The sequence below is a fragment of the Mytilus galloprovincialis genome, chromosome 11, assembly GCF_965363235.1.
Source record: "Mytilus galloprovincialis chromosome 11, xbMytGall1.hap1.1, whole genome shotgun sequence".
In the NCBI taxonomy this organism is placed as follows: Eukaryota; Metazoa; Mollusca; class Bivalvia; order Mytilida; family Mytilidae; genus Mytilus; species Mytilus galloprovincialis.
Genome location: NC_134848.1, coordinates 22,984,334 through 23,009,006, shown reverse-complemented (window position 1 = coordinate 23,009,006; position 24,673 = coordinate 22,984,334). Strand labels below are relative to the sequence as shown.

Genomic DNA, 24,673 nt, shown 5'->3' with positions numbered 1-24,673 from the left:
CAAAACCAGAGGATTCCAAATATTAGACATAATAGTAAAATAAAACCAAAGAAGCAAACATCCTTATAAAAAATTTGTAAGGGTTCCATGGAACCCAGTGTCTCGCCTACTTTTGCTGTTAATCAAACACTCATCAAAAATGATGAAAAAAATCAATAAAATTATTCCTCTCGATACTATCTTTTGATTGTGAGAAGCTTCTGTCCAAGTTTGGTAAAAATCCAGGCTAGTTTAAGAATCTTAAAAATGTTTTAAATACTTTAACTGCAGACTGTATGTAATGTTAACTGGAAGAAAAACTAAGTCCATTTATAAGTAAAATACGGGAAAAATGGAATTTTATTTTTACAAAATTTACTTCTGGATACTATCTCCTGATCATAAACAAGCTTCTGGCCAAGTTTCTTACAATTCCAGGATAGTTTAAGAAAGTTATTAAAATTTTAAAAACTTTAACCACAGAGTGAATGTAATGTTTGCTGGCAGAAAAAACTAAGTCCATTTATAAGTAAAATACGGAAAAAATGGAATTTTATTTTTACAAAATTTACTTCTGGATACTATCTCCTGATCATAAACAAGCTTCTGGCCAAGTTTTGTACATTTCCAGGATAGTTTAAGAAAGTTATTAAAATTTTAAAAACTTTAACCACAGAGTGAATGTAATGTTTCCTGGCAGAAAAAACTAAGTCCATTTATAAGTAAAATACGGAAAAAATGGAATTTTATTTTTACAAAATTTACTTCTGGATACTATCTTATGAACATAAACAAGCTTCTGTCCAAGTTTCGTACAATTCAAGGATAGTTTAAGAAAGTTATTAAAATTTCAAAAACTTTAACCACAGAGTGAATTTTTGTGGACGCCGCCGACGACGACGACGCCGACGCCGACGGAATGTAGGATCGCTATGTCTCGCTTTTTCGACTAAAGTCGAAGGCTCGACAAAAAGTATATAAAGTGTTAAGGGGTTGATTTGTAACAACGCTTTAGAATTATAAAGAGAAATTTTTGTCACATGATTGGTCAGAGAGATATGCATTGTTTTGGTCAAGCTTGGTCAGAGATTGTTGTGGACATTTCACGCCTATTGAGACAGGTTTGGGCCAAGGCTACGACTAGTTTGTCAGCCCTGGAGCTGAAGACAGGTTTTGGCCAAGGCTACGACTAGTTTGTCAGTCCTGGAGCTGTTTATTTGTATAGATTGGTATTTACTATATATTATGCATATGTGTTCATTTGAAATCATACCGTAGGGATGTTGTTACAGAAATCATAGATCATTTTTGTTTTTTCTGTTATCATTAGAAACTTTTGTGTATAGAAAACAGGATTCATACAGTCTGGCAATGATAAATTAGATGGCAATTAATTTGTCAGATTGAGAAAAGTTATTTGACTTTGGCAAAGAGGATCAGAACTGTCGTTTATTTGTCAGATTGAGAAAAGTTATTTGAGTTTGGCAAAGATGATCAAAATTGTCGTTAATTTGTCAGAATGAGATGTTATTTGAGTTAGGCAAAGAGAATCTGAATTGTTGTTAATTTGTCAAAATGAGAAAAGTTTTTAGTGGAATCGAAATCTATAATAAAAAATCAGGTATACAAAATCTAGTAGGATGGAATGGAGATGATTATAAGAGAGACAACCATGCCTGTTTTCTATACACAAACTGTGTGGAGTGGTTTTTTTTACTTATCTACCTCTTTTTTGTTTTTCTTCAGTGATTTTGTTTAATCTTAGACATGTAATCTTAAAATCCAATTTATTTTAATTGTTCTTTTTCTCGCAGGTGCTTGTATACAATTAATATAAACTTAAGGAACTAGACCTAGGTTAAGGGAGATAACTATTAAAATCATCAGTATGTTTATGCCCACCATCTTCATCAATATATTGTAAGCTTCTTGGTAACAGGTTATTTCCAATCTGTTTCAGGTTAATGCTTAAAATACATTGATGAAACTTGACTTTTACAAACGCAACACTGAATTAAAGAGTTATCTCCCTGAACTAAGGTCTACACTATTAAATGCCTCATTTTACAACTCTAATCTGACCAATATCATTTCAGTGAAAAATTTTGTATTTATATCAGGATAGTAAAGATCTGCTTTGATGTAAATATTTATACATGATTGTTTATCATATCTAATAGCATTATTATGAATTACAATATTCTTTTGTTCAAAATTTTTGTCACATGCAATATGTATTAAAATTTAGGATCGTTTCATTATATAAGAAATAATCTGTTTTGGTAAAAAATGGAACCTTAATATTTCTTTTATTGTATTTTTCAATCAATTTATAAAAATTAAGGAAGCAAAATAGTGAATTGTTAAAAAGTGGCATGATAATTATATTTGTTGTTTTTTTTTTTGGTCAGAAAATTATACTGTGCATCAGTTGCAGCTGACCTTTAATCTATTTACACTTGTCATAAATAAGATCTGTAAAATAAACACTTTGTATGGTTAAAAATCTCTGGTTTTTTTTGGACACATTGCTTTTAACATAACAGTTTAATGAATCATGTCCAAGAAACCTGTTTATAAATAGTGTATTTCAGTTTTTTCTATGTACTAAATTTTGAATTCTCATTTTTGTTTAGGAAACTTGTGTTACATTAAGGGAAAGTTCCTTTTGAAGATAGATCTATTTTTTTGTTGAAATCCCCAAAGCAAGATAGTGCTATTAAATGTTGTGGATTTTAGATCTGATAATTTCATTATTAATGAAAGACCATTCGGAAATCTTCTCTCTCTTCAAACATTCAACAGAATTTCTCTTTCTCGTTATACAGTTGTATTCTGATACAAGACTGTACCAAAAAATCTATTCAAAATTTCTTCCACTTTTGAACTTTCAATCGTTACTACTTTGATAGTAAAGTAGTAACTAGAGTTATGAGGAGCAGATAGCCTTTATGTTATTAAGACAGATATTTCACCAAAAATATCAATTGATATTTAACAGGAGATGTTACCCTTACTTTTTTATGCAATTTTGCATATTTCCTTGAAAATTTTAAGAGACAGAAATAAATTATATATACTAGAATTGAGCAATTCAAAGTCTTCAAATTTTACCATTAAATTTGTAGAATTTACTAACTTTTATAAAACAATGTTTTTTTAAAATTAAGAGGAAGGTTTCTTGTGAATGGTCTTTTAACATTTGTATGAAATAATTTATTGAATGATTTTTATGCAGCACCCTATTGGTAGATTCTATACAAACTTTTCATAACACCAATAAACCTTTTTGTTTACCTCTCATAAAACCTGTAAAAGTAATTAACCTTTTTACCTCGTGTAAAACCAACTTTCTGTTTTACCTCATACAAAACCTGATATTTTTGGTTATTTTCTTGTTTAGTGTATATTTTCATCAAGATAGTTAATAATAAATAAGATCATAGTATTCAATTTGTGGAACTAAATGACAAATATAAAGGAAAAAGCAATGAGGTGCTGTAGGGAAAAACGTATGTAGTTTAAAAAAAAAGTGCTAGGTCAGCTATTAATGACCCCAAACATTTTAAATAGTTACTTTTATCACAAACCACTGTTTATCACATTATATATATAAATATATCAGAATGTTATTAGAGAACAATTTTATTGTACAATGACCGAATGATATACAGGGAAAGTAGGTTGTATTTACTGAGGTCACTGGATTCAGGAGTCAAGGTCACTGATTCTGGAGTCAAGGTAACTGATTCAAGAGTCAAGGTGACTGATTCAAGAATCAAGGTCACTGGATTCAGGAGTCAAAATACACAATATTTTTATGTGTCTCTTCTTTTGCATCTTGTTTTTTATTTCCATCATGTTTTGCTTTTTTTAATTGTCAAAATCAGTGGGGGCCCATTTGAAGGGAATCTGGAGAATTCAAAATGCTTAAATTATGATTTTATCCTTTTTGTTTGTTAAAAAGTCATTTCACATCATCACCTAATATACCATAGTGAACAGAAGCAGTATGATGAAAGGCTTGGTCATTCTCCAGTCCCTTCATGATGCCCCCTTGTTTGTAAAGTGGTAGATCATTATACATGTACCTCTTTGTCTAGTTTGTTGAGGTGTACCATTATTTTATTGTACAGAAGAAAACACATTACCTCAGGTCAACCTCAACAAATCAGAAATACTTGTAATAATAAAATACTCACTATAACAGTGAATCAATATCTTGTTTCTTTCTCAAGTAGCCCTCTCAGACCAACACATCTCTATCTTCCTGAGGTCAACCTTAACAAATCAGAAATACTTGTAATAATAAAATACTCACTATAACAGTGAATCAATATATTGTTTCTTTCTCAAGTAGCCCTCTCAGACCAACACATATCCATTATTCTATTGTACAGAAGAAAACACATAATACAGGTCAACTTCAACAAATCAGAAACACTTGTAATAATAAAAAAAACTCACTATAACAGTGAAACAATATCTTGTTTCTTTCTCAAGTAGCTCTCTTAGACCAAGCATCTAACCTCAAGACACACCGTCAGACCAACACATTATCTTCCTCAGGTCAACCTCAACAAAGCAGACATACTTGTAATAATAAAATACTCACTATAACAGTAAATCAATATGTTGTTTCTTTCTAAAGTAGCCTCTCAGACCAAGCAACTTACCTCAAGTCACACCGTCAGACCAAAAGTATCTCTAGCTACCTTAGGTCAACCTCAACAAAGCAGAAATACTGGAAATAAAATACTCACTATAAATAAACTCATCATAGATACCTTGACTAAATTTAGTATACGCCATACGCGCGTTTCGTCTACAAAAGACTCATCAGTGACGCTCGAATCCAAAAAAGTTAAAAAGGCCAAATAAAGTACGAAGTTGAAGAGCAAAATTCCTAAAAGTTGCCCAATACAGCTATTATCAGTGAATCAATATGTCGTTATTTTTATGTAACGCTGACCAACAGATTAACGCATCTCTATCTACCTCAGGTCAACCTCAACAAAGCAGAAATACTTGTAATAATAAAATGCTCACAATAACAGTGAATCAATATGTTGTTATTTTTATTTCACGACCGACAGATTAACACATCTCTATCTACCTCAGGCTAACCTCAGCAAATCAGAAATACTTGTTATAAAATACTCACTATAACAGTGAATCAATATGTTGTTATTTTATGTGTCACGCTGACCTACAGATTAACACATCTCTATGTGCCTCAGGCTAACCTCATCAAATCAGAAATATTTGTCATAATAGATTAGGGCAACAGCAATATACTGGTGTTCAAAACTCATAAATCGACTGAGCAAAAAACAAATCTTGGTTACAAACCAAAACTGAGGGAAATGCATTAACCATAAGAGGAAAACCAAGGAACAACAGGAACATCGATGTGCAACAAAAACAAACGCTAACATAGAAAGAAACATTGATAACAACTGCCATACTCTTGACTTAAGACAGATAAAGGTAACGGCAGTATACCGATGTTCAAAAGTCATAAATCGATAGAGAGAAATCAAATCTGGAATATAAACTAAAACCGAGGGAAACACATCTACCAAAAAACAAACGAAAAAATGCCACATGCAAGGAAATGGAAATTTTCAAAAAAAGTTTTGGTTGAACCTTGTTTAATGGCATGCCAAACCTATTCATTGTTGCCATTATACTGACTATAACAGTGAATAAATATGTTGTTTCTTTTTCAAGACAAGCCAACACATCTTTAAATAACCTTAGGTTTCTCTTGTCACGTTGTTTGACAGACCAACACATCTCTAATTGCCTCAGGTAAATAGCAACTAGTCTGATTTCAGTAAAATACAATTCCAAATCAACATCAACAGCAGGTTTCCTGTAGTATCAAATTGAATTATCTTCGATATTATTTGTTTGAACACATTCATTTAAAACATATTAAGATGGTTAACGTAAATTTCAGTTGTCATCATTTTAACACGTATTATTAAAAGACACAATTTTGTAGCAAACTTGATTAAAAGATGACCTTTGACGTATCACACCTAATTGTCATTGATAGTGAAACGTCCATATCCGATATCACCACTGAACTCAAAAACAGTTCCAAGGATATGAAACAATGCAATATATATATATATATATATAGACGTGTCACGGTTTTTTTCTATCCCAAATTCATGTATTTGGTTTTGATGTTATATTGGTTATTCTCATCGGATTTTGTCTAATGCTTAGTCCGTTGATGTGAGTGTTACATTTAATGCTGTGTCGTTGTTCTCCTCTAATATTTAATGCGTTTCCCTCAGTTTTAGTTTGTTATCCCGATTTTGTTTTTAGCTCACCTGTCCCGAAGGGACAAGTGAGCTTATGCCATCACTTGGTGTCCGTCGTCGTCCGTCGTCTGTCGTCCGTCGTCTGTCGTCGTCTGTCGTCGTAAACTATTTCAAGAATCTTCTCCTCTGAAACTACTGGGCCAAATACTTTCAAACTTTAACTGAATGTTCCTTAGGGTATCTTATTTATAAATTGTATCCGAAGTTTTGATCTATCAACAAACATGGTCGCCATTGCTAAAAATAGAACATAGGGGTCAAATGCAGTTTTTGGCTTATAACTCAAAAACCAAAGCATTTAGAGCAAATCTGACATGGGTAATATTGTTTATCAGGTCAAGATCTATCTGCCCTGAAATTTTCAGATGAATCAGACAACCCGTTGTTGGGTTGCTGCCCCTGAATTGGTAATTTTAAGGAAATTTTGCTGTTTTTGGTTATTATATTGAATATTATTATAGATAGAGATAAACTGTAAACAGGAATAATGTTCAGCAAAGTAACATTTACAAATAAGTCAACATGACGGAAATGGTCAGTTGACCCCCTTTAGGAGTTATTGCCCTTTATAGTCAATTTTTAACCATTTTTCGTAAATCTTAGTAATCTTTTACAAAAATCTTCTCCTCTGAAACTACTGGGCCAAATACCTCCAAACTTTAATTGAATGTTCCTTAGGGTATCTAGTTTGTAAATTGTATCCGAAATTATGATCTATCAACAAACATGGTCGCCATTGCTAAAAATAGAACATAGGGGTCAAATGCAGTTTTTGGCTTATAACTCAAAAACCAAAGCATTTAGAGCAAATCTGACATGGAATAATATTGTTTATCAGGTCAAGATCTATCTGCCCTGAAATTTTCAGATGAATCAGACAACCTGTTGTTGGGTTACTGCCCCTGAATTGGTAATTTTAAAGAAATTTTGCTGTTTTTGGTTATTATCTTGAATATTATTATAGATAGAGATAAACTGTAAACAGCAATAATGTTCAGCAAAGTAAGATTTACAAATAAGTCAACATGACGGAAATGGTCAGTTGACCCCTTTAGGAGTTATAGCCCTTTATAGTCAATTTTTAACCATTTTTCGTAAATCTTAGTAATCTTTTACAAAAATCTTCTCCTCTGAAACTACTGGGCCAAATACTTCCAAACTTTAACTGAATGTTCCTTAGGGTATCTAGTTTGTAAATTGTATCCGAAGTTATGATCTATCAACAAACATGGTCGCCATTGCTAAAAATAGAACATAGGGGTCAAATGCAGTTTTTGGCTTATAACTCAAAAACCAAAGCATTTAGAGCAAATCTGACGTTGGGTAATATTGTTTATCAGGTCAAGATCTATCTGCCCTGAAATTTTCAGATGAATCAGACAACCTGTTGTTGGGTTGCTGCCCCTGAATTGATAATTTTAAGGAAATTTTGCTGTTTTTGTTTATTATCTTGAATATAATTATAGATAGAAATAAACTGTAAACAGCAATGATGTTCAGCAAAGTAAGATCTTCAATTAAGTCAATTTGACCAAAATTGTCAATTGACCCCTTAAGGAGTTATTGCCCTTTAAAGACTTTTTTCACAATTTGTTCATCATGTTGACTTACTTTAAAAAATCTTCTCCTTTGAAACTGCTGTATCAATTTCAGCCAAACTTAGGCTAAATGAGTTTCAGAGTATCTAGTATAAATTTTATATTTTATTTCCTTGTATTTCAAGAAACATAGCTCCTATGGCTAAAATAGAACATAGGAGAAAATGATTATTTTTTTTGGCTTTTGAAGAAAATAGGACGATCCAAAAAACATTTAAAAATAAATTGAAAAGCCAAAATAATCATTGATGAGAGATTTAACCAAAAGAATTAAGGTGAGCGATTCAGGCTCTTGAGAGCCTCTTGTTTGTCCATAGATTTATGAGTTTTGAACAGCGGTATACTATTGTTGCCTTTATTTATATGCTTGCCCTTCCGGAGCACTTGATATCACCCACAGTTGTTGATGTGGTTCACCAGTCTTTACTTTACTTTGTTGTGTAAACTATTTGTCTTTTGGTCGTTTTACTATGACAATGTCAGTTTGTTTACGATTTATGAATTTGAATATCTCTGGTAATTTTTGCCTCTCTTAAATGATAAAACAGACATCATTTCCGCTATGGGTAAACAAACACTTGTTTCTTGTGAAACCAGATGTAAATATTAAGAAGGTGGCAGGTTTATATTTATAGATATTAAAACACGCATTGAAATACATGCACCTAAGAAAACAGAAAAAAAGAATGCCATATAGACTGCATGCAACATAAAAGTTAAACATGAAATATCTGATATGTTGGAATACTGTTAAGTCAACAGTTCACTTCCTCCTTTAGCTTTAGAAGTATACATTTGTCCTCGCTAGTACAGGAACAGTTTATCTTTTAAGTATTTTAAAGCAAGGTTGTCATTTGTAACAAGAAAAGGTATCATGGATGTTAAAGTCATATATATTTTCAATCTTGACACATATTTGACATGACGAGTATATTTATCAATTTTGAATACTTAACGTTGACATAATATTGTTTTCTTACTTCTAAGTGGTTATTTTTTTTTCTTTCGAGCGTCACTGATGAGTCTTCGCGGGTCTGGTGCACAAAATCTATATCTTGGTATATGATGGGTTTATCTACATAAGAAAATGCCTTTACCAAGTCAAGAATATTACAATTGATGTCAATTCATTTGATGTATCTGAGCTTTTGATTTTGCCATTTGATTGGGGACTTTCCGCTCTGGATTTTCCTCTGCTTTTACTTTGTTCTTGCCACTGTTAGTGAAGGTTTATTCCGGAGAGTAACAACAGCCTAGTAGTCTGACTTGAATTATTATTCATAAGAACACAATTATGAATTACAAGTTTGAATTTTTTCGAAAGACTAAGGATTTTCTACTCCAAGAATAGTTTAAATTACCGTAGCTATATTTTCCAAAACCTTTAGGAATTTTGTTCCTCAATGATAATCAACCTTGTACTTTATTGGCTATTATAACTTTTGTATTCGAGTTTCTTTTTTTCTTTTAGAATAAAGTAAAATCACAAAAATATCGAACTCTATGAAAAATTTAAAACGGAAAAAGGAAAAATCTTAAGTTAAAACGCATAAAAAAGAATGGATAACAACTGTCATATTTCTTACTTGGCTTTTGATATAGCAAATTTGATTAGGTACATTTTGAATTTTCCTCGGCGTTCAGTGTTTTTGTGACTTTTTATTTTTAAAGAGTTGTCTCATTGACATTCCAATTTATGTTTAAAATAGCTTGTAATGATGTACTAGTATTCATTTAGTAGCAATTTATGTGAGAAAATGAGGTAAAAAATATTTATTATAAAATAAATGCCTCAGTGCGGGGCAAGTGTATTGATTGTATGTTATTAAAGGTAAGTCAGAAAACAACATACGATCGGATATTAACCACAGTGTGAAAGCCTACATTGTTTTAAAACATTGCTTATAAGAGTGATACACCGTTTCGACTGAAAAGAGAAAATGAATTGGTAACGTGAACCAAAATCTTTTGCTCTGTGTAGGAAGTTGTTTCATATAATTCTAGTTTCTGCGAAATATTTTTTGGTGTGTTTCATAACATTTTGGTGATAACAAAGAATTAGTCTTTTAAAAGAAGATTGATACTAAAAATATATATGTCAGGAAAAACATTTTGATACACCATGTCTTTCTTTAGAATAAAATATAACAACAGATAAGACAGCACTTCATTTCTTTAATGACAAAATAAAATATATTACAAAACATTTAATATATGTGTTTATCAACTTTTTCAGCTTCCCGTATAATCCATCTCACGATGCTGATTTTGACTCTGCAATTAAAAAAGGAGTTTATCATAATATATCATGTATAATCTCAGACAATTTATAATTCTTTACCGGATGATTTTCTCAACTTTTGTATACTGGGTAAAAGATTATTAGATAAAAAAAAGGTTAAAAAGACAGAAGGCAAATTCGGAATGCAGAAGTCCATAAAACTTTACAAAATGCAATCAATCAACGGAGTAATTGAAAAACAACTACCATATTCCTGACTTCGTACAGGCATTTGGTTAGTTAAAGCGGATTTTACAGCTAGATAAATCTAGATAAATCAAATTTTGAATAGCAAAAATAATGAACGAGAAAATATCTGCGAATTTGTCAATATGATAGAAAATTTTAATTGATTTCTTACATTATGTGTTGCACTGCATTGACTTTTGCAAGTATTTGGGTAAAACATAGAAGATAAGCGCTAAAATAACCAAATAGATCAATAACGCAGGAGAGTACCTCTACTTTTAAAGTGTAAAACGGATAAGCATTTGTACAACCACTATGAGCATGTACGGGAAACAAGATAATACAGTGAGAAGTAAAATCACAAAACTACTGAACTTCGAGGAAAAAATTGAAATAAAAGTCCCTAATCAAATGGATAATTCAAAAGCTCAAATATCTCAAACGAATGGATTACAACTGTCATGTTCCTGCCTTGGTACATGCATTTGCTGGTGTAGAAAATTGTGGATTTAACCTGGTTTTAAAGCCTGCTAAACCTCTCACTTGTATGACAGTCGCATAAAATTTCATTATCTTGACAAGGATTGGGAACAAAACAAAAAGACACAACAGATGACCTCCAGTTTTCGGTTGGGTTCTGGTTGCTCAGTCGTATATATTGCACTTTGTAAATAAAGCTCGTTAAATGACTAAGCGCCTATTTATATATAAAAATTCATAGGTTCTTTTGTTTGTTTACATGCTGGTTTCCAGATGTGATCTCTGCATTTCATAGAGAAAGAACTTGGAAATGTAACCAGTATAAATTCACATGAATAGCGGCCAAATTGAATTCTAAGAAAGACCCAAAGTGAAGAGAGAATGTACATAATTTTATTCCACGCACTTTTAGAAGTTCAGGGCATTAACATGTTGAAAATGTTGAAAATATGCCACACAGTTCAAGTTTTGATCTTTAAGAAAATTAAGAAATACATAAGTACATTTCAGGATATAAATTTTTATGAAACTTCATAGTTAAACTTAAGTGTCTCATTTCTAGCCGTAAAAGGAGTTCCTATGTATAAACAGAAGTGCAACTTCTAGTTTTTTATATACTGTTTTGTTTACTGTTGTTTGTTGGTCTTTTAATATTTTAGCCATCGCTTTGTCAGTTTATTTTCTCCATCCTTTATGGGTATATTTTGCATAGATAAATAAAATCGTATAATATAAGCAAAATGAGGATGTTAAATTTGATGTATGCCTTTTTGTGCTTCTTCGTTACATTTGTTGTTTTTATAGTGATTAAGATGATAACACAATGTTGACTGCTGTACCCCTATTTTTGACATTTTTACCTATTGTGTATGTTTGTTTTGTTCACGCATCGGTGACAATATAATGGAATTTGATGCAAGTGTCATACAAGTGAGAGGTTTAGCTAGCTATAAAACCAGGTTAAATCCACCATTTTCTACATTTGAAAATGCCTGTACCAAGTCAGGAATATGACAGTTCTTGTCCATTCGTTTTTGATGCGTTTTGTTATTTGATTTTGCCATGTAATTATGGACTTTCCGAATTGATTTTCCTCTGAGTTCAGTATTTTTGTGATTTTACTTTTTTTCGACTTAGGAGTTTGAATATCCCTTTCGTATCTTTCGCCTTTTATATCAGACCATGAAAAATGATGAAAGCAAAATCCTGAATCCAATTCATTAAAAAGAGTCTTTAAATCAACAAAACCAATTACATAACTGAACATAAGATCCTCAATGCTCTTCAACTTTGTACTTGTTTGGCTTTATAAATATTTTGATATGAACGTCACTGATGAGTCTTATGCAGACAAAACGCGCGTCTGGCGTACTAAATTATAATCCTGGTACCTTTGATAACAATTTATTTTACTATGAGTACCACTTAAGCTCTTAAATAAATGCTATTTTTTTTTATTAAAAATGATTTTTTGGCAAACTTGGTGGTACTATAGAAAGCGGAATAACTCTTTGACTTTATATTGGAGAAATGCTAATACTTAGTTCTTTCCCCTGATCGTGTAATCTGATCACAGAAGGCGCTTTAGTGCAGATAGAAAGTGGCAGGGAAAAAATGGAACTGAAATTGTATTTATCATACATAATGTTTGTTTGTCATTCTTTCATCCCACCAAACAGAGCAACCCTGTGTTGACAAAAATGGACATAAGCTATATTACTTACGAGTACCACTTAAACTCCTGTCCAAGCTTTTGGAATTTGTTAATTCGCTATGGTCGAACATATCTTTTCCTGAAATAAAATTAAAAAAAAATCTTTCTATTAGTGTCATGAAAATGTTTAATGATAAAGGGAGATTTCATTCAAGTACAATATGAGGTGACAAATCTTATCAACTTATTATTCTGTATAAAAAAGTACTCACGGTTTGTTCTGCACTTGATACACAAACACACTGCTATAATAAACAACACACATCCAGCCATGATCATAGTAAGTAAAACTATTCCAATGCTATCATCATCTAGAACAATGATAACATATGTTAAATAAATCAAGACATACTCAGGATATGTAAATAAACTCATCATAGATACCAGGACTAAATTTTGTTTTTACGTCAGACACGCGTTTCGTCTACAAAAGACTCATCAGTGACGCTCGAATCCAAAAAAGTTACCCAGGATATGTAAGATATAACATTTTTAAGGCAAATAGCGTTTTACAGATATTTTTGTTTCCAGATTATGAAAAGTTTTAAAAGTTGATAAAAGAAAAACATTCTATAATGCTCTCTATTTATGTACCTTTTTTGAAATTATTTAAGTCTGTCTGATGTTACAGTTATATACACGCAGATAATAATGTCCCGTTCTATGGTCGGGTTGTTGTCTATTTGACACATTCCCCTTTGCCATCCAAAACTTATAGATGATAAAAAATTCAATTCTGGTATCTATGATGAGTTTATTCGCATTTAATAAATATCCTTTTGTTGTGTGTTTGGTTTTTTTCTACATTAGGTAGTTATAGGGGAAGGTTGAGAACTCACTAAACATGTTGGACCCTACAGCATTTTTGCGCCTGTCCCAAGTCAGGATCCTCACTCATTTCTAAGTCTTTTATGATTTTGATTTTGTTTAATAATACGACTAAACTAGTACACATTTTTATGTAAGGGTCAGCTGAATCTCGACTCTCTTTTCGGCTCTATGGTCGGATTGTCTCTGGCGTACTAAATAATAACCCTGGTAATTTTTGTAACTATTTACACATTCCCTATTTAAAAAATAAATAAGTATATGATAAGTTGATTTATATCCTTTATAATTGATAAAATTAATGAAAACTTCAAGAAACTCTTCCATGGTTATAATATGTTCAAAGTTAGATAACTCTAGTTTTTTCAAGCTATGTTTTCAACATACCAGCTACGGGAACAAATTCTGTTATCTCTGTGGCATTCACGCCTTCATCTAAAACAAAAATCAACATAATTATGATTATAATACCAATATACAGTTAATCTCATAAACTAATGCAAGCACAAGACTTGCAGAAGTTAAAAACATGCAAACAAAATTTTAGATGTGAAAACTTTTGTTTACCTAAAACAAATTATATAAATAAAAACAGATAAAAATATGAAAATATAGTACATTTCTTTAAACATGTTTATTAAATTTGTGTGTGTGCGTTTATATACTAGTATATACACGCACACACAAATATTTAATGGACCTGTTGAAAGAAATAGTTAAAATGTTTAAATACTAGTATTTTGAAATTATATGGTTCATCAGAAGGAGTTATTTTACTGTTGAGGAGTAATAAATAAAGGATGGGACATTGGTGGCCGACGGTTTAGGTAATCGAACTACTGTATCCATAGCAGGTGGTTAGTCTTAAACCGATATAAATGATAATTTGCTAAAAACTATAATTCATTGAAGAATACAATGTGTGATAATATGCTGTATGTTATTTCTTTTTATCTGATCAGACCTGAATTTAACAAGTTAGACTACCGAATATAAACAAGAAATATTTTTATCATAAAAAAAAATTAAAAAAATCGGTTGACATATTTTGACCAAGAGTTACTTATATTTTGTCGCCATGTTGGAGGACAAAGTCATCAAACTCCTTTATAGTTCAGGTAAATTCACTTGTATTACTGATTGCTAAACTTGGGTCTTTCTGTACATGTTTTTTTGTCCTTGCTTGATTCACCACTAGTAAGATATTTTTTTAAAAGGCTTGTATGTATCTCATGTTACAATTTGGGTACTCCAATAAGGGAAATAACCCGTAGTAAATTACGCCATTCAAAACCTATTTATAGAATTGATAAGTTGCTAACAGAATAAAAAGTTCATCTGGTAAATAAAGACAACAGTAATATACCGTTGTTCGCAAGTCAAAATCGATTAAGAGAAAACCATTACGGGTTACAAACTAAAACGGATGGACACATCAACTTTTAAGTGAAAAACAACGACACAACAGAAACACTGAAGTGCAACAAAAATAAACAACAATCAATTCAACGCACACATTTTATGAAAAAATAATGGGCTCAACCTGGTTTTGTGGTTAGCCAAACCTGGCATTTTTATAGCAATGTTAAATAAACAAAAAAATGACAGGAATACAGTACAAAAAATGTAAAAATGTAAGAACATTCAGCACAGATAAATACACAAATAAACAATACAATTGTACACTTCGACACGCTAACCACAGAATAAAAACGAACATGTAAAACACATACAATGTGTCCATAATACACGGATGTCCCATCCGCACTATCACTTTCAATGTTCAGTGGACCGTGAAAATGGGGGAAAATATCTTATTTGGCATAAAATTTGAAAGATCATATCATAAGTAACATGTGTACTAAGTTACAAGTTGATTGGACCTCAACTTCATCAAAAACTACCTCGATCAAAATTTTCAACCTGAAGCGGGACAGACGGACGGACGGATGGACGGACGAACGAACAAACGAACGGACAGACAAACGAACGGACGAACAAACGAACGAACGGACGGACGAACGAACTAACGGACGGACGAACGAACGAACGAACGAACGGACGGACTAACGGACGGACGGACTAACGGACGGACGGACTAACGGACGTACACACAAGAAAAAATAAAGCCCATAAATGGGGCATAAAAACAGCAAAACAAAAGCATAAAACATACCATAGCATTTGCTGTACGGAAAATCTGTGACCTGAATATTTGTATCATTACAGGTGGCACCGATCACATTACTTTTTGTCTGATTCAACCACTCGACAAATGGATGAAGACTGCATTCACAAACCAACAGGTTATTGTATAATGTCCTGAAATATGACATCAATACATAAACATTTTTTTTAATAAGAATACCAAAAAAACTCTAAGAAAAATTCAAAACGGAATATACTTTACGAAATGACTAAATCAAAAGCTGTATTGACAACGATGTGTTAGCAAGAATGTTATGCTTACAAATATAGAACAACACCCTAAAAATGATTCGACTCATTTCCAGTTCGAAATATTGTGCTGCAGACTAGAAGAGCGGCTGTGCATGGCGTAAACGCAATAAACAATACTATTTTCCAAAGCGTATTGCCGAACATAAGGAGATGGAGTTATATTGCCAGTAAGACAAGTATTCACCACAGCCCTAAGGGACGTAGATTGTAATAAAATATTACTTTTATTCTAGCATCATCTGTTATTTCATTTAAACCTTCAATTTTAACACACATAATCAAGGAAATATAAAAATATCTCTTTACAATTCTGTTATATATATATTAAATATTGAAAAACATACGAGTATGTTATGAGAAATATAAATGTAATAAATAATTATTCAAATACGTACAATACCTCTAGATTAGTCAGAGGCTGGAAAGTGTTGCCGCCCAATTTTGTCAGTTGATTGGTATGCAAATGCCTGAAAAAAAATAACTTAAGGAGGTAGACCTAGGTTAAGGGAAATAACTCTAAAAATCATCAGTACGTTTGTGTCAACCATTTCCAAAAACATATTCTAAGCTTCTAGGTTACATAGATTAATTTCAATCTGTTTCAGGTAAATGCTTAAAATACATTGATGAACTTGACTTATACAAACGCTTAACTGATTTCAAGAGTTGTCTCCCTGAACCAAGGTCTACTCCCTTAAATAAACCAAATTGTCCAAACAAACAGTAACACAAATGATGAAGAAAGATCTTTCCAACACACACTTCGGGACGACATCAAAAGTTCAATGTAGGATAAAAAAAAAACTCAATTCACATAGTTTTTTCACTGACCCGCCATCCCACTTAACTTAATTTGGGAAAAATTGATTTACCAATAGGAATATATGTAAAAATCGATTTAAGATATATAAAACATGCAAAATTTTAACCCCCACCCCCAAGTATTTGATTTAAGTTTTTTTTTATATCCTACATCGATCTTTTGATGTCGTCCCAAATACATAAATGATAATTATCATATAATTAGAAATTTTGAAAGTATAAAAAAATGAATACTAGTAGATATTTTCATGCCTGAGGAATTTAGCGGATAAATAAAATTAATATCCTGACCATGTTTTACAATACAATGAGAACTGAGGTATGAATTAAATATCGGAAATGTGGTTACAAACTAATTTGAAAAACAAACATTTTGCCTGGGTTTATTCATAATTCATATAATAATAAAGAAACTTTCTGTTTGCTAAAAGTCCTTATCTCTCCATGGAAATTCAAATAGTCGTCCCCTTTCATTAAAATAACAAGTAAATTTTGTATCTGTATGGGCATGGCCGTTCAATTCTGTTGATCATAGAAAGTTCATATTGTATGTATATCTATCTTTTTTATTTTATTATATAAACACACAATGAGGTAAAAAATAAAGAAACTGATTTCTTGAATTCCGTCACCATCATGTTTATGCCTGTCACTTATTAAAACTTTAATTATTTAAAAGAGGACTGAAACGTTTCAATTGTTTATACGAATGTCTATAGGCAGTGTCACATGTCGGACAATAAGCAGTACATTTTATTACATAGAAAAGGTGTCTTTTGTCCATTTTTATAATTAACGATTGAGGAATTCAAAAGAAAGTAAAATTTATAAATTCAGAGAAACCGATATAAATATATATATGATTTGAAATAGGTTTAACTATTCAAAACTTACAAAATTCGTAGTGATTTCAGGGACAGAAAGGTATTCTCTTCTAAAGTCACTAACTTATTGCCAGTCAAACGTCTAAAATACAGTATAAGTATTAAATCTATAGGTTTTGATTAGAACATCACCCTTCCTATAGGTAGTTTAACTATATATCGCTACCCTAAATTGAACAATAGCAGTACACTATCAGTCAAGTCCTCGGCCTTAAGGTGGTACCCAACACTTTAATAACTAAAATTAATTTGGCTCGTTTAATTTTCTTAAAATTTTGACAAAGTATTTACTTTGACCCTTTTACAAAAATATAAAAAATTCAAAAATTTTGAACCAACCGTTTTATCAGAAAAAATACACTGGTTATATAGCAGTTTGATAAACACTTATTTTGATCATTGAGAAGCTTAAAATTACCTTAACAAGCCAACGTAATTAAAACGTTTAGCTGATTTTACAGAGTTATCTCCCTGTAGTGTTAGGTACCACCTTAATCGGAAAATATTCCGAAAAATTTGCAATTTTGTGTTTGACTGTTTATTTGTATAAAGAAAATAAATTATTCATAACATTATCCAAAATGTTTAAACAAATAACAAAAATCTGATGCTATTTTTCATTTCAACTTAGCAATGCAAAGGAAGATAACTCTTATAGTAGTTTTTTTTTATACTCGAATGATAGTGAATTATAATTGTTTTACATGTCGCAAGAACACAAGAACGGTAACCCCATTTTTTCTTTTCATTTTCATTAAGCCTTATAAGTGACAAAATCATATTAAGAATAACTGAACATTATTTTAGCCATTGCTGAACCATAATAATAAGCCAACAATGACGGTGGTATACATGATTTTTTATATGCGTCCTGTCGCTATTCAAAACATGATTGCAGAGGACAGATGAGAATAATTTGGAATAGTATAGCATACATATAGATAGATTTCCGTTTGAATACTATCTCATACAGATTTAAAATTTATGCGAAATAACTAAAGATTATAGCATACTTGAATACATACAAGATTTCTAATTTTTCCATATTTGAGAAAGCATCTTCGTCTATTGTTTCCAACCTATTGTCGAAAAAATACCTGGAAATATACAAATTTAAGCAACTCACATTAAACTTGGGATTCTCAAATATTTTTGCCTCGAACATCACTGAAGACACATTGTCGAAATGCGCATCTGGGGCACAGAAATTGGTACCGTTTATGCCATTACACTAGAATAGTTATCTTGCTTTAAATTGTAATTTTCGGTAGGAAGTGATGTTCAAGCTCAAAATAATTGTTCTCAAACAGCTAGTTACTGCCATGATCAATTCACGAAATTGTATTCAATTTGTGAGCGTCACTGATGAGTATTATGTAGACGAAACGCGCGTCTGGCGTACAAAATTATAATCCTGATACTTTGATAACTATTTACTGATAACATTTAGGAAGTTCGCTATATATATATTTTTTTTCTCTTTTGATTCCTTTATTAATCACCTATCAATATAAACTAGTGTTTTGAAAAGTTACTTATTTTGAAACTAAGAAGAGAACTCCCATAATGATAGCAATCATCTAAATGCATCAAATCTGCATTTCGACAATTTAAAAATATATACGTCGTAATGCTCTATTGTATTGTTAATTTGTGCATTGAATTGTCCTGAATGTTCTTATTTATATGTATTGTAGTCCTGTCATGTAATGTTGTTATTTTAGTGTTATATTTAACATTGCCATAAAAGCGGGAGGTTTGGATAGACAAGAAACCAAGCTCAACCCACCAATTTTCTTAAATTGTCCTGTACCAAGTCAGGGAAATGACAATTGTTTTCTTATAGTTTGTTTCCGTCTGTGTTTCGTTGTGTTTTTTTCTGTTGCACTTTGAGGTTTCTGTTGTTTTGTTGTTTTCCTCTTTTATTTGACGTGTTTCTCGCAATTTTAGATTGTAACTCGGATATGCTTTCTCTCAATCGATTTATGACTTTCGAACAGTGGTAAACTACTTTGGCCTTTATACTTACCGCTGTTCAAAGGTCGCAAATCGATAAAGAGAAAACAAATCCGGACTACAAACTCAAACGGAGGAAAACACAACTATAACACCCATGTTTTTGAAAAAAACTCGAAGAGCTGACGAAATATTCACATGGTCAAGTTGTGTTAATGTAAAGTATTAAATTAAAAGTATCATCTTATATCTAAGAATTAGTTTCATCCTCCTTTTAGCAACATTCCTGCAGCGCCTGTATATGGCGTATCTATCTACCTGTTAAAACGATTTTACATAGCTTTCATTTCCTATCATGACTTCCATGATAATAGATTTCTTCTTACTAAGAATATATTGAACTAAGAGTTCGAATTGGTGAAGTTGAAGTCATATCTTTGAAAAGTTGACGAACACCATCAAAGTTGGTTGACCGTTTTAAAATATTAGATTCACAGATATGGACGGAAATGATACACTTGTCGTAACTACAAGTTCGTCCTCCTCTCATAGAATGTGACCTACAGAACAACTTATCATCGGGTTTGTACTTGCATCAAGAAAATGCTGGTTGCACTATGTGTAGCAATTTCTGCTTACTCCTCCGGAGCACTTGAGATCAATCCTTAATTTTTAAGGTTCATGTTGCTCAGTCTTTAGTTTTCTATTTTTTGTTTTTTGTGTCGTATTTTTTTTTTTTGCAATGGTGTTCTCAGTCGGTATTTTTGCCTCTCTTTTGATAAGATGGGAAAATTTTCTAACAAATGAAACATTAAAACGTTTCTTCAAAATACTCAACCTATCATATTTTGTACGATTGTCAATGAGACAACTAAACACCCAAGTTCCAATGCAATTATAGGTAACCATATTAACAAGGACAATTTAATTGACAGAAATAACAATCTAAATTATAATAAAACAATTTACGAAAAACTAATATGCCATATAACTAACGACAACCATAAACCCACAGTTTTACGACATACCATACAGAATGTCGTGGTGTTTCACATGTTTACCTAAGTTAACATACAAACTTACAGAGTTTTCAAATTGACCAGGTACGTAAATGTAGGGGTCTCAATTGATGTTAACTTGTTGTTTTCTATTCGCCTGAAACATTTAAAAAAGTTTACAAATGATTTGATACATGTTTGTTCCATTCAGTTTTTATATAAAAGGTTTGTGACAAGAAATTCCTTAAAACAAACAATCGGTTGTGGTTTTATTTACAATACACAGACACTTAGATGTGAAAATGAGACAACAATTTTAAACATGTTGATGTTCTTGTTTAACTGTTTACAACGAATTTGTGACATTTGTTAAACGCGTTTTTTCAATGATTAACCAGACTTTCGATGTGAACGAATAGTGTTCAACAGCCTTATCTATAGCAAATCAATTTACAAGAAACAAATATGAAATACATGAATAAAATTGACAATCGCTATAGGCGCCTGATTTGTATTTATCAGATACATTTAACTACCTTATTATTAAACATTAACCTCGGTTGCTGATGCTGAATTTCATGGTAGTATAGGCCGATTAATAAATCTTTAATCACTTTCTAGTATAAAAGCAACATAAAAAAGGAAAAGATATTGAAATGAAATCGTCATTTTGGCCAATACAGATAATTAAGCATATTAGTACATTGATGGACATTTTCATTCGTCTTAACTTTACCCACTAAACACACGCACATCAATATACAACGAATAATAATGTTAAGTAAAATCACAAAAATACCAAATATCGAGAAAAGTTCAAAACGCAAAGTCCGTAATCAAATCGCAAAATCAAAAACTTAAGCACATCAAACAAATTGATATCAATTATCATACGGTGTTCATGAATATACAGTAATGTAGATACAGTATTTTGGTATTTCCGTTTGTGGAACTTGTAGGTGGTCATTGAACAGTTCACTTCCATGAAAGCATCAGCAGTATACCAATAATCAAAATCATAAATCCGGGCCACAAACTAAAACCCAGGATAACACATCAACATGATCATCTATGAGTGGAAAACAAAGGGACAACAGGAACACAAAAACTCAATACTTACAGAATTTTTAATTTGACTAAACTCTCAAAAGATCTCTTGTGAATTGATGTAATAAGATTTTTTTCCAACCGCCTGAAAAAAATCAACAAATTTTACTTTATTTAACCTAAATTATTAGTTAGTCATTGGCTTAGAACTTTCATTATCCGCGTGTATTTTTATTGCGGCGCTTTGTGTCTTTGTGTAAGTTGTTTGTGTGTCTCGTATCGATCATATGTGTTATGCCAATTACAACTGGATTTTACAGGTTTTATTCTTGTGTTGTGCTGTTAGACCGTTGTTCCTGGTTAGGAGAGGATCGAGCGCTCACAAAGACATTTAGTATGTACCTGTAAATACAGTTGTCGCCTTGTCAATCATATATCATATAATCTCATTTACCACTAGTTTTCGGTGGAGTGTGTGTAACTCAGTATTTGGTTTTACTATGTCGTTGCTTTTCTATTTGTCTTTTCGCATTGGTATTGTCAGTTTGTTTTCGAATATACGATCTTGTAAGTTTGAACGTTCGTTTGTTATCCTTCGCCTTACTTTGTTATCGATCGTGGAAAATATGACAGTGACAGATAGTAAAATATTGTTCTATCATACAAAGAAATGAACAATATTATGTTATCTGGCTTATTCAATTACACATGTTGTATATAGTATTATTACAAGTAAATTCACTTAAATACTAATCGCCTAGGAAAATTTAAAACGGAAAGTCCCTAATCAAATGGCAAAATCAAAAGCTCAAACACATCAAGCGAATGGACAACAACTGTCATTTTCCTGACTTGAATTGGTACAGGCATTTTCTAAACAAGAAATAGTAGATAAAACCAGGTTTTATAGCTAGCTGAACCTCTCACTTGTATGGTCGTTGTTGTGTAACAAGTTATGTACTACTTCAAAACTTACAGTGTTTCCAGATTAACACAATTCTTGAAGGAAAACTGGTCAATGGCTGTCAATTTGTTACCATTCAAGCAGCTGTAATTGGATAAATATCATTAAAGGCAACACTACATTCGTTGGACTACTTAGACTTCATGGACAACGAGGCCACTTTTGTAAGTTAGTTAGCACTATAATCAAGGTAATAATTTAGAATAATGTAATCGCTAGAACCTCAGAAGGATCGCGACCGGATGAGTTGATAGACTAATAAAATTAACGGTACCAATTTTCTTGCACCAGATGCGCATTTCGACAATACATGTCTCTTCAGTGATGCTCGTTGTCAAAATATTTGAAATCCAAAGCTTATATAAAAGATGAAGAGCTATAATCCAAAAGGTCCAAAAAGTATAGCCAAATCCGTAAAAGGAATCAGAGCTTTGCATGAGGGAGATACATTCCTTAATTTATAATAATTTCTAATATTTTGTAAACTAAGTGTTTCCAGCTATGCATGAATGAAATTATAATCATCAAAATCTTGATTTGCATATAATTGATTGATTGATTGATTGTTGGTGTTTAAAGCCACTTTTAAGCGCCAATTTACTTTGTAATGGTAATTTTTTACGGGTAGATGAAGACGCAGTGTGCCGAGAAAACCACCGACCTTCGATAGGCAAATCGACAATCCTAGTAATTTTAGATTGGAGTCGATTGCACCCGCATGATCGGGGTTCGAAATCACAACCTCAGTGTTGAATATCTAGTGATTGCAGTAATAGAACTTGGTTTACTAGATAGTTTATTGTCACATTGATAAGCAAAACAGCCAGATACAATATGTTAATTTGATAATCATTAGCATTTGGCCGCCATAAAAAAAATCCCTAGCAGCATAGACTTGATGTTAATGTTAATATGAAAGCATTATATACATACAGTACTTGCAGTGCTGTCAAATTTTGAAGGCCACTGGTTGAAGTAAGCAAATTGTTATCTAACCGTCTACAACAGAAAATAACAATCTATAGATGTAAACAGTTGTATACAATGCATGTGTTGTTTTAATAAATTTCTTAACTGTATAATTCGAGGAAACTTGTTCAATATATATTCTTGGAATTCTGGATCCTTAATACTCTCCCATTTGGTACTTGTTTGGCTTTATAAATATTTTAATATGAGCGTCACTGATGAGTCTTATGTAGACGAAACACGCGTCTGGTGTACTAAATTATAATCCTGGTACCTTTAATAAACATTAACATTAGAAAATAAGAACTCAACAAAAACTGACTGTTTTGTCCATGTGTGATCATGATAAACTGTAATGTTGACTTATTTATAAGTCTCCATGTGTGTTTTTGTTTTTCATGTTTTCCGTGTTCAACTTATGATTTTTTTCTCTTTCATAATTATTCAAATTAGCACAAATGTGTCTAATTTTGGCATAACACATCTTTGAGCGTTTCACAAATATACTTATATGTAATGTAATGTAAACTAATGTGTTTTTCTGTATACCTTTGTCCAACTTAGGTGATACCAGAATAAATGATATATAACTAAAGCTTTGATAATTTACATATAATCGTGATTAAAAAGAACTATTGAATTTCTATCACAATAGATATCTAGCGACCCAACATTGTATGATGTCTTGCTTCAATTTCTGGTTTTTCTTTAATTGTATTTTATAGGTATTTTATCTGATTTTTTTTCAATGTTGGCTACACTATTTTAATTGTGTTTTGTACAAAATTTATATGCAGTGACTGAAGTCTTTATTCAGAATCAAGAGGACTTTTCGAAGAAATTGTATTTTGTATTATCAGAATTGATAATCAAATCTCAATTGCAATGACATGTAAAGGCGGGGTCAATACAGTAAAGGCGGAGTCAATGCAGTAAAGGCGGAGTCAATACAGTAAAGGCGGAGTCAATATTTACAAATATCTTGTCCGATTATCAGAATAACATTTTTTTTTATAAAAACATAAAATAGTTATCGAAGGTACCAGAATTATAATTTAATATGCCAGACGCGCGTTTCGTCTATATAAGACTTATCAGTGACGCTCTGATCAAAATAGTTATAAAACCAAACAAGTACAAAGTTGAAGAGCATTGAGGATCCATAA

At 31.7% G+C, this 24,673-nt stretch overlaps 1 protein-coding gene across 3 annotated transcripts in view; it reads right to left on the bottom strand.

Moving 5' to 3' along the window:
• Positions 1-10,075: 10,075 nt before the first annotated feature.
• Positions 10,076-24,673, bottom strand: part of LOC143051887 (uncharacterized) — a 32,358-nt gene continuing 17,760 nt past the window's right edge. Inside the window, exons 9-20 of one of the 3 annotated variants that reach the window (XM_076224882.1) lie at positions 23,472-23,537; positions 22,551-22,622; positions 21,648-21,719; positions 20,613-20,684; positions 18,599-18,670; positions 17,584-17,655; positions 16,263-16,334; positions 15,584-15,729; positions 13,795-13,842; positions 12,792-12,890; positions 12,590-12,658; positions 10,076-10,189 (exon numbers count right to left, since the gene is read on the bottom strand). In XM_076224882.1, the coding sequence (XP_076080997.1) occupies positions 10,170-10,189; positions 12,590-12,658; positions 12,792-12,890; positions 13,795-13,842; positions 15,584-15,729; positions 16,263-16,334; positions 17,584-17,655; positions 18,599-18,670; positions 20,613-20,684; positions 21,648-21,719; positions 22,551-22,622; positions 23,472-23,537 (880 nt within the window). In that variant the 3' untranslated portion in view covers positions 10,076-10,169. The remainder of the gene's footprint in view (positions 10,190-12,589; positions 12,659-12,791; positions 12,891-13,794; positions 13,843-15,583; positions 15,730-16,262; positions 16,335-17,583; positions 17,656-18,598; positions 18,671-20,612; positions 20,685-21,647; positions 21,720-22,550; positions 22,623-23,471; positions 23,538-24,673) is intronic. The other 2 variants (XM_076224883.1, XM_076224884.1) reach the window with 2 other exon arrangements.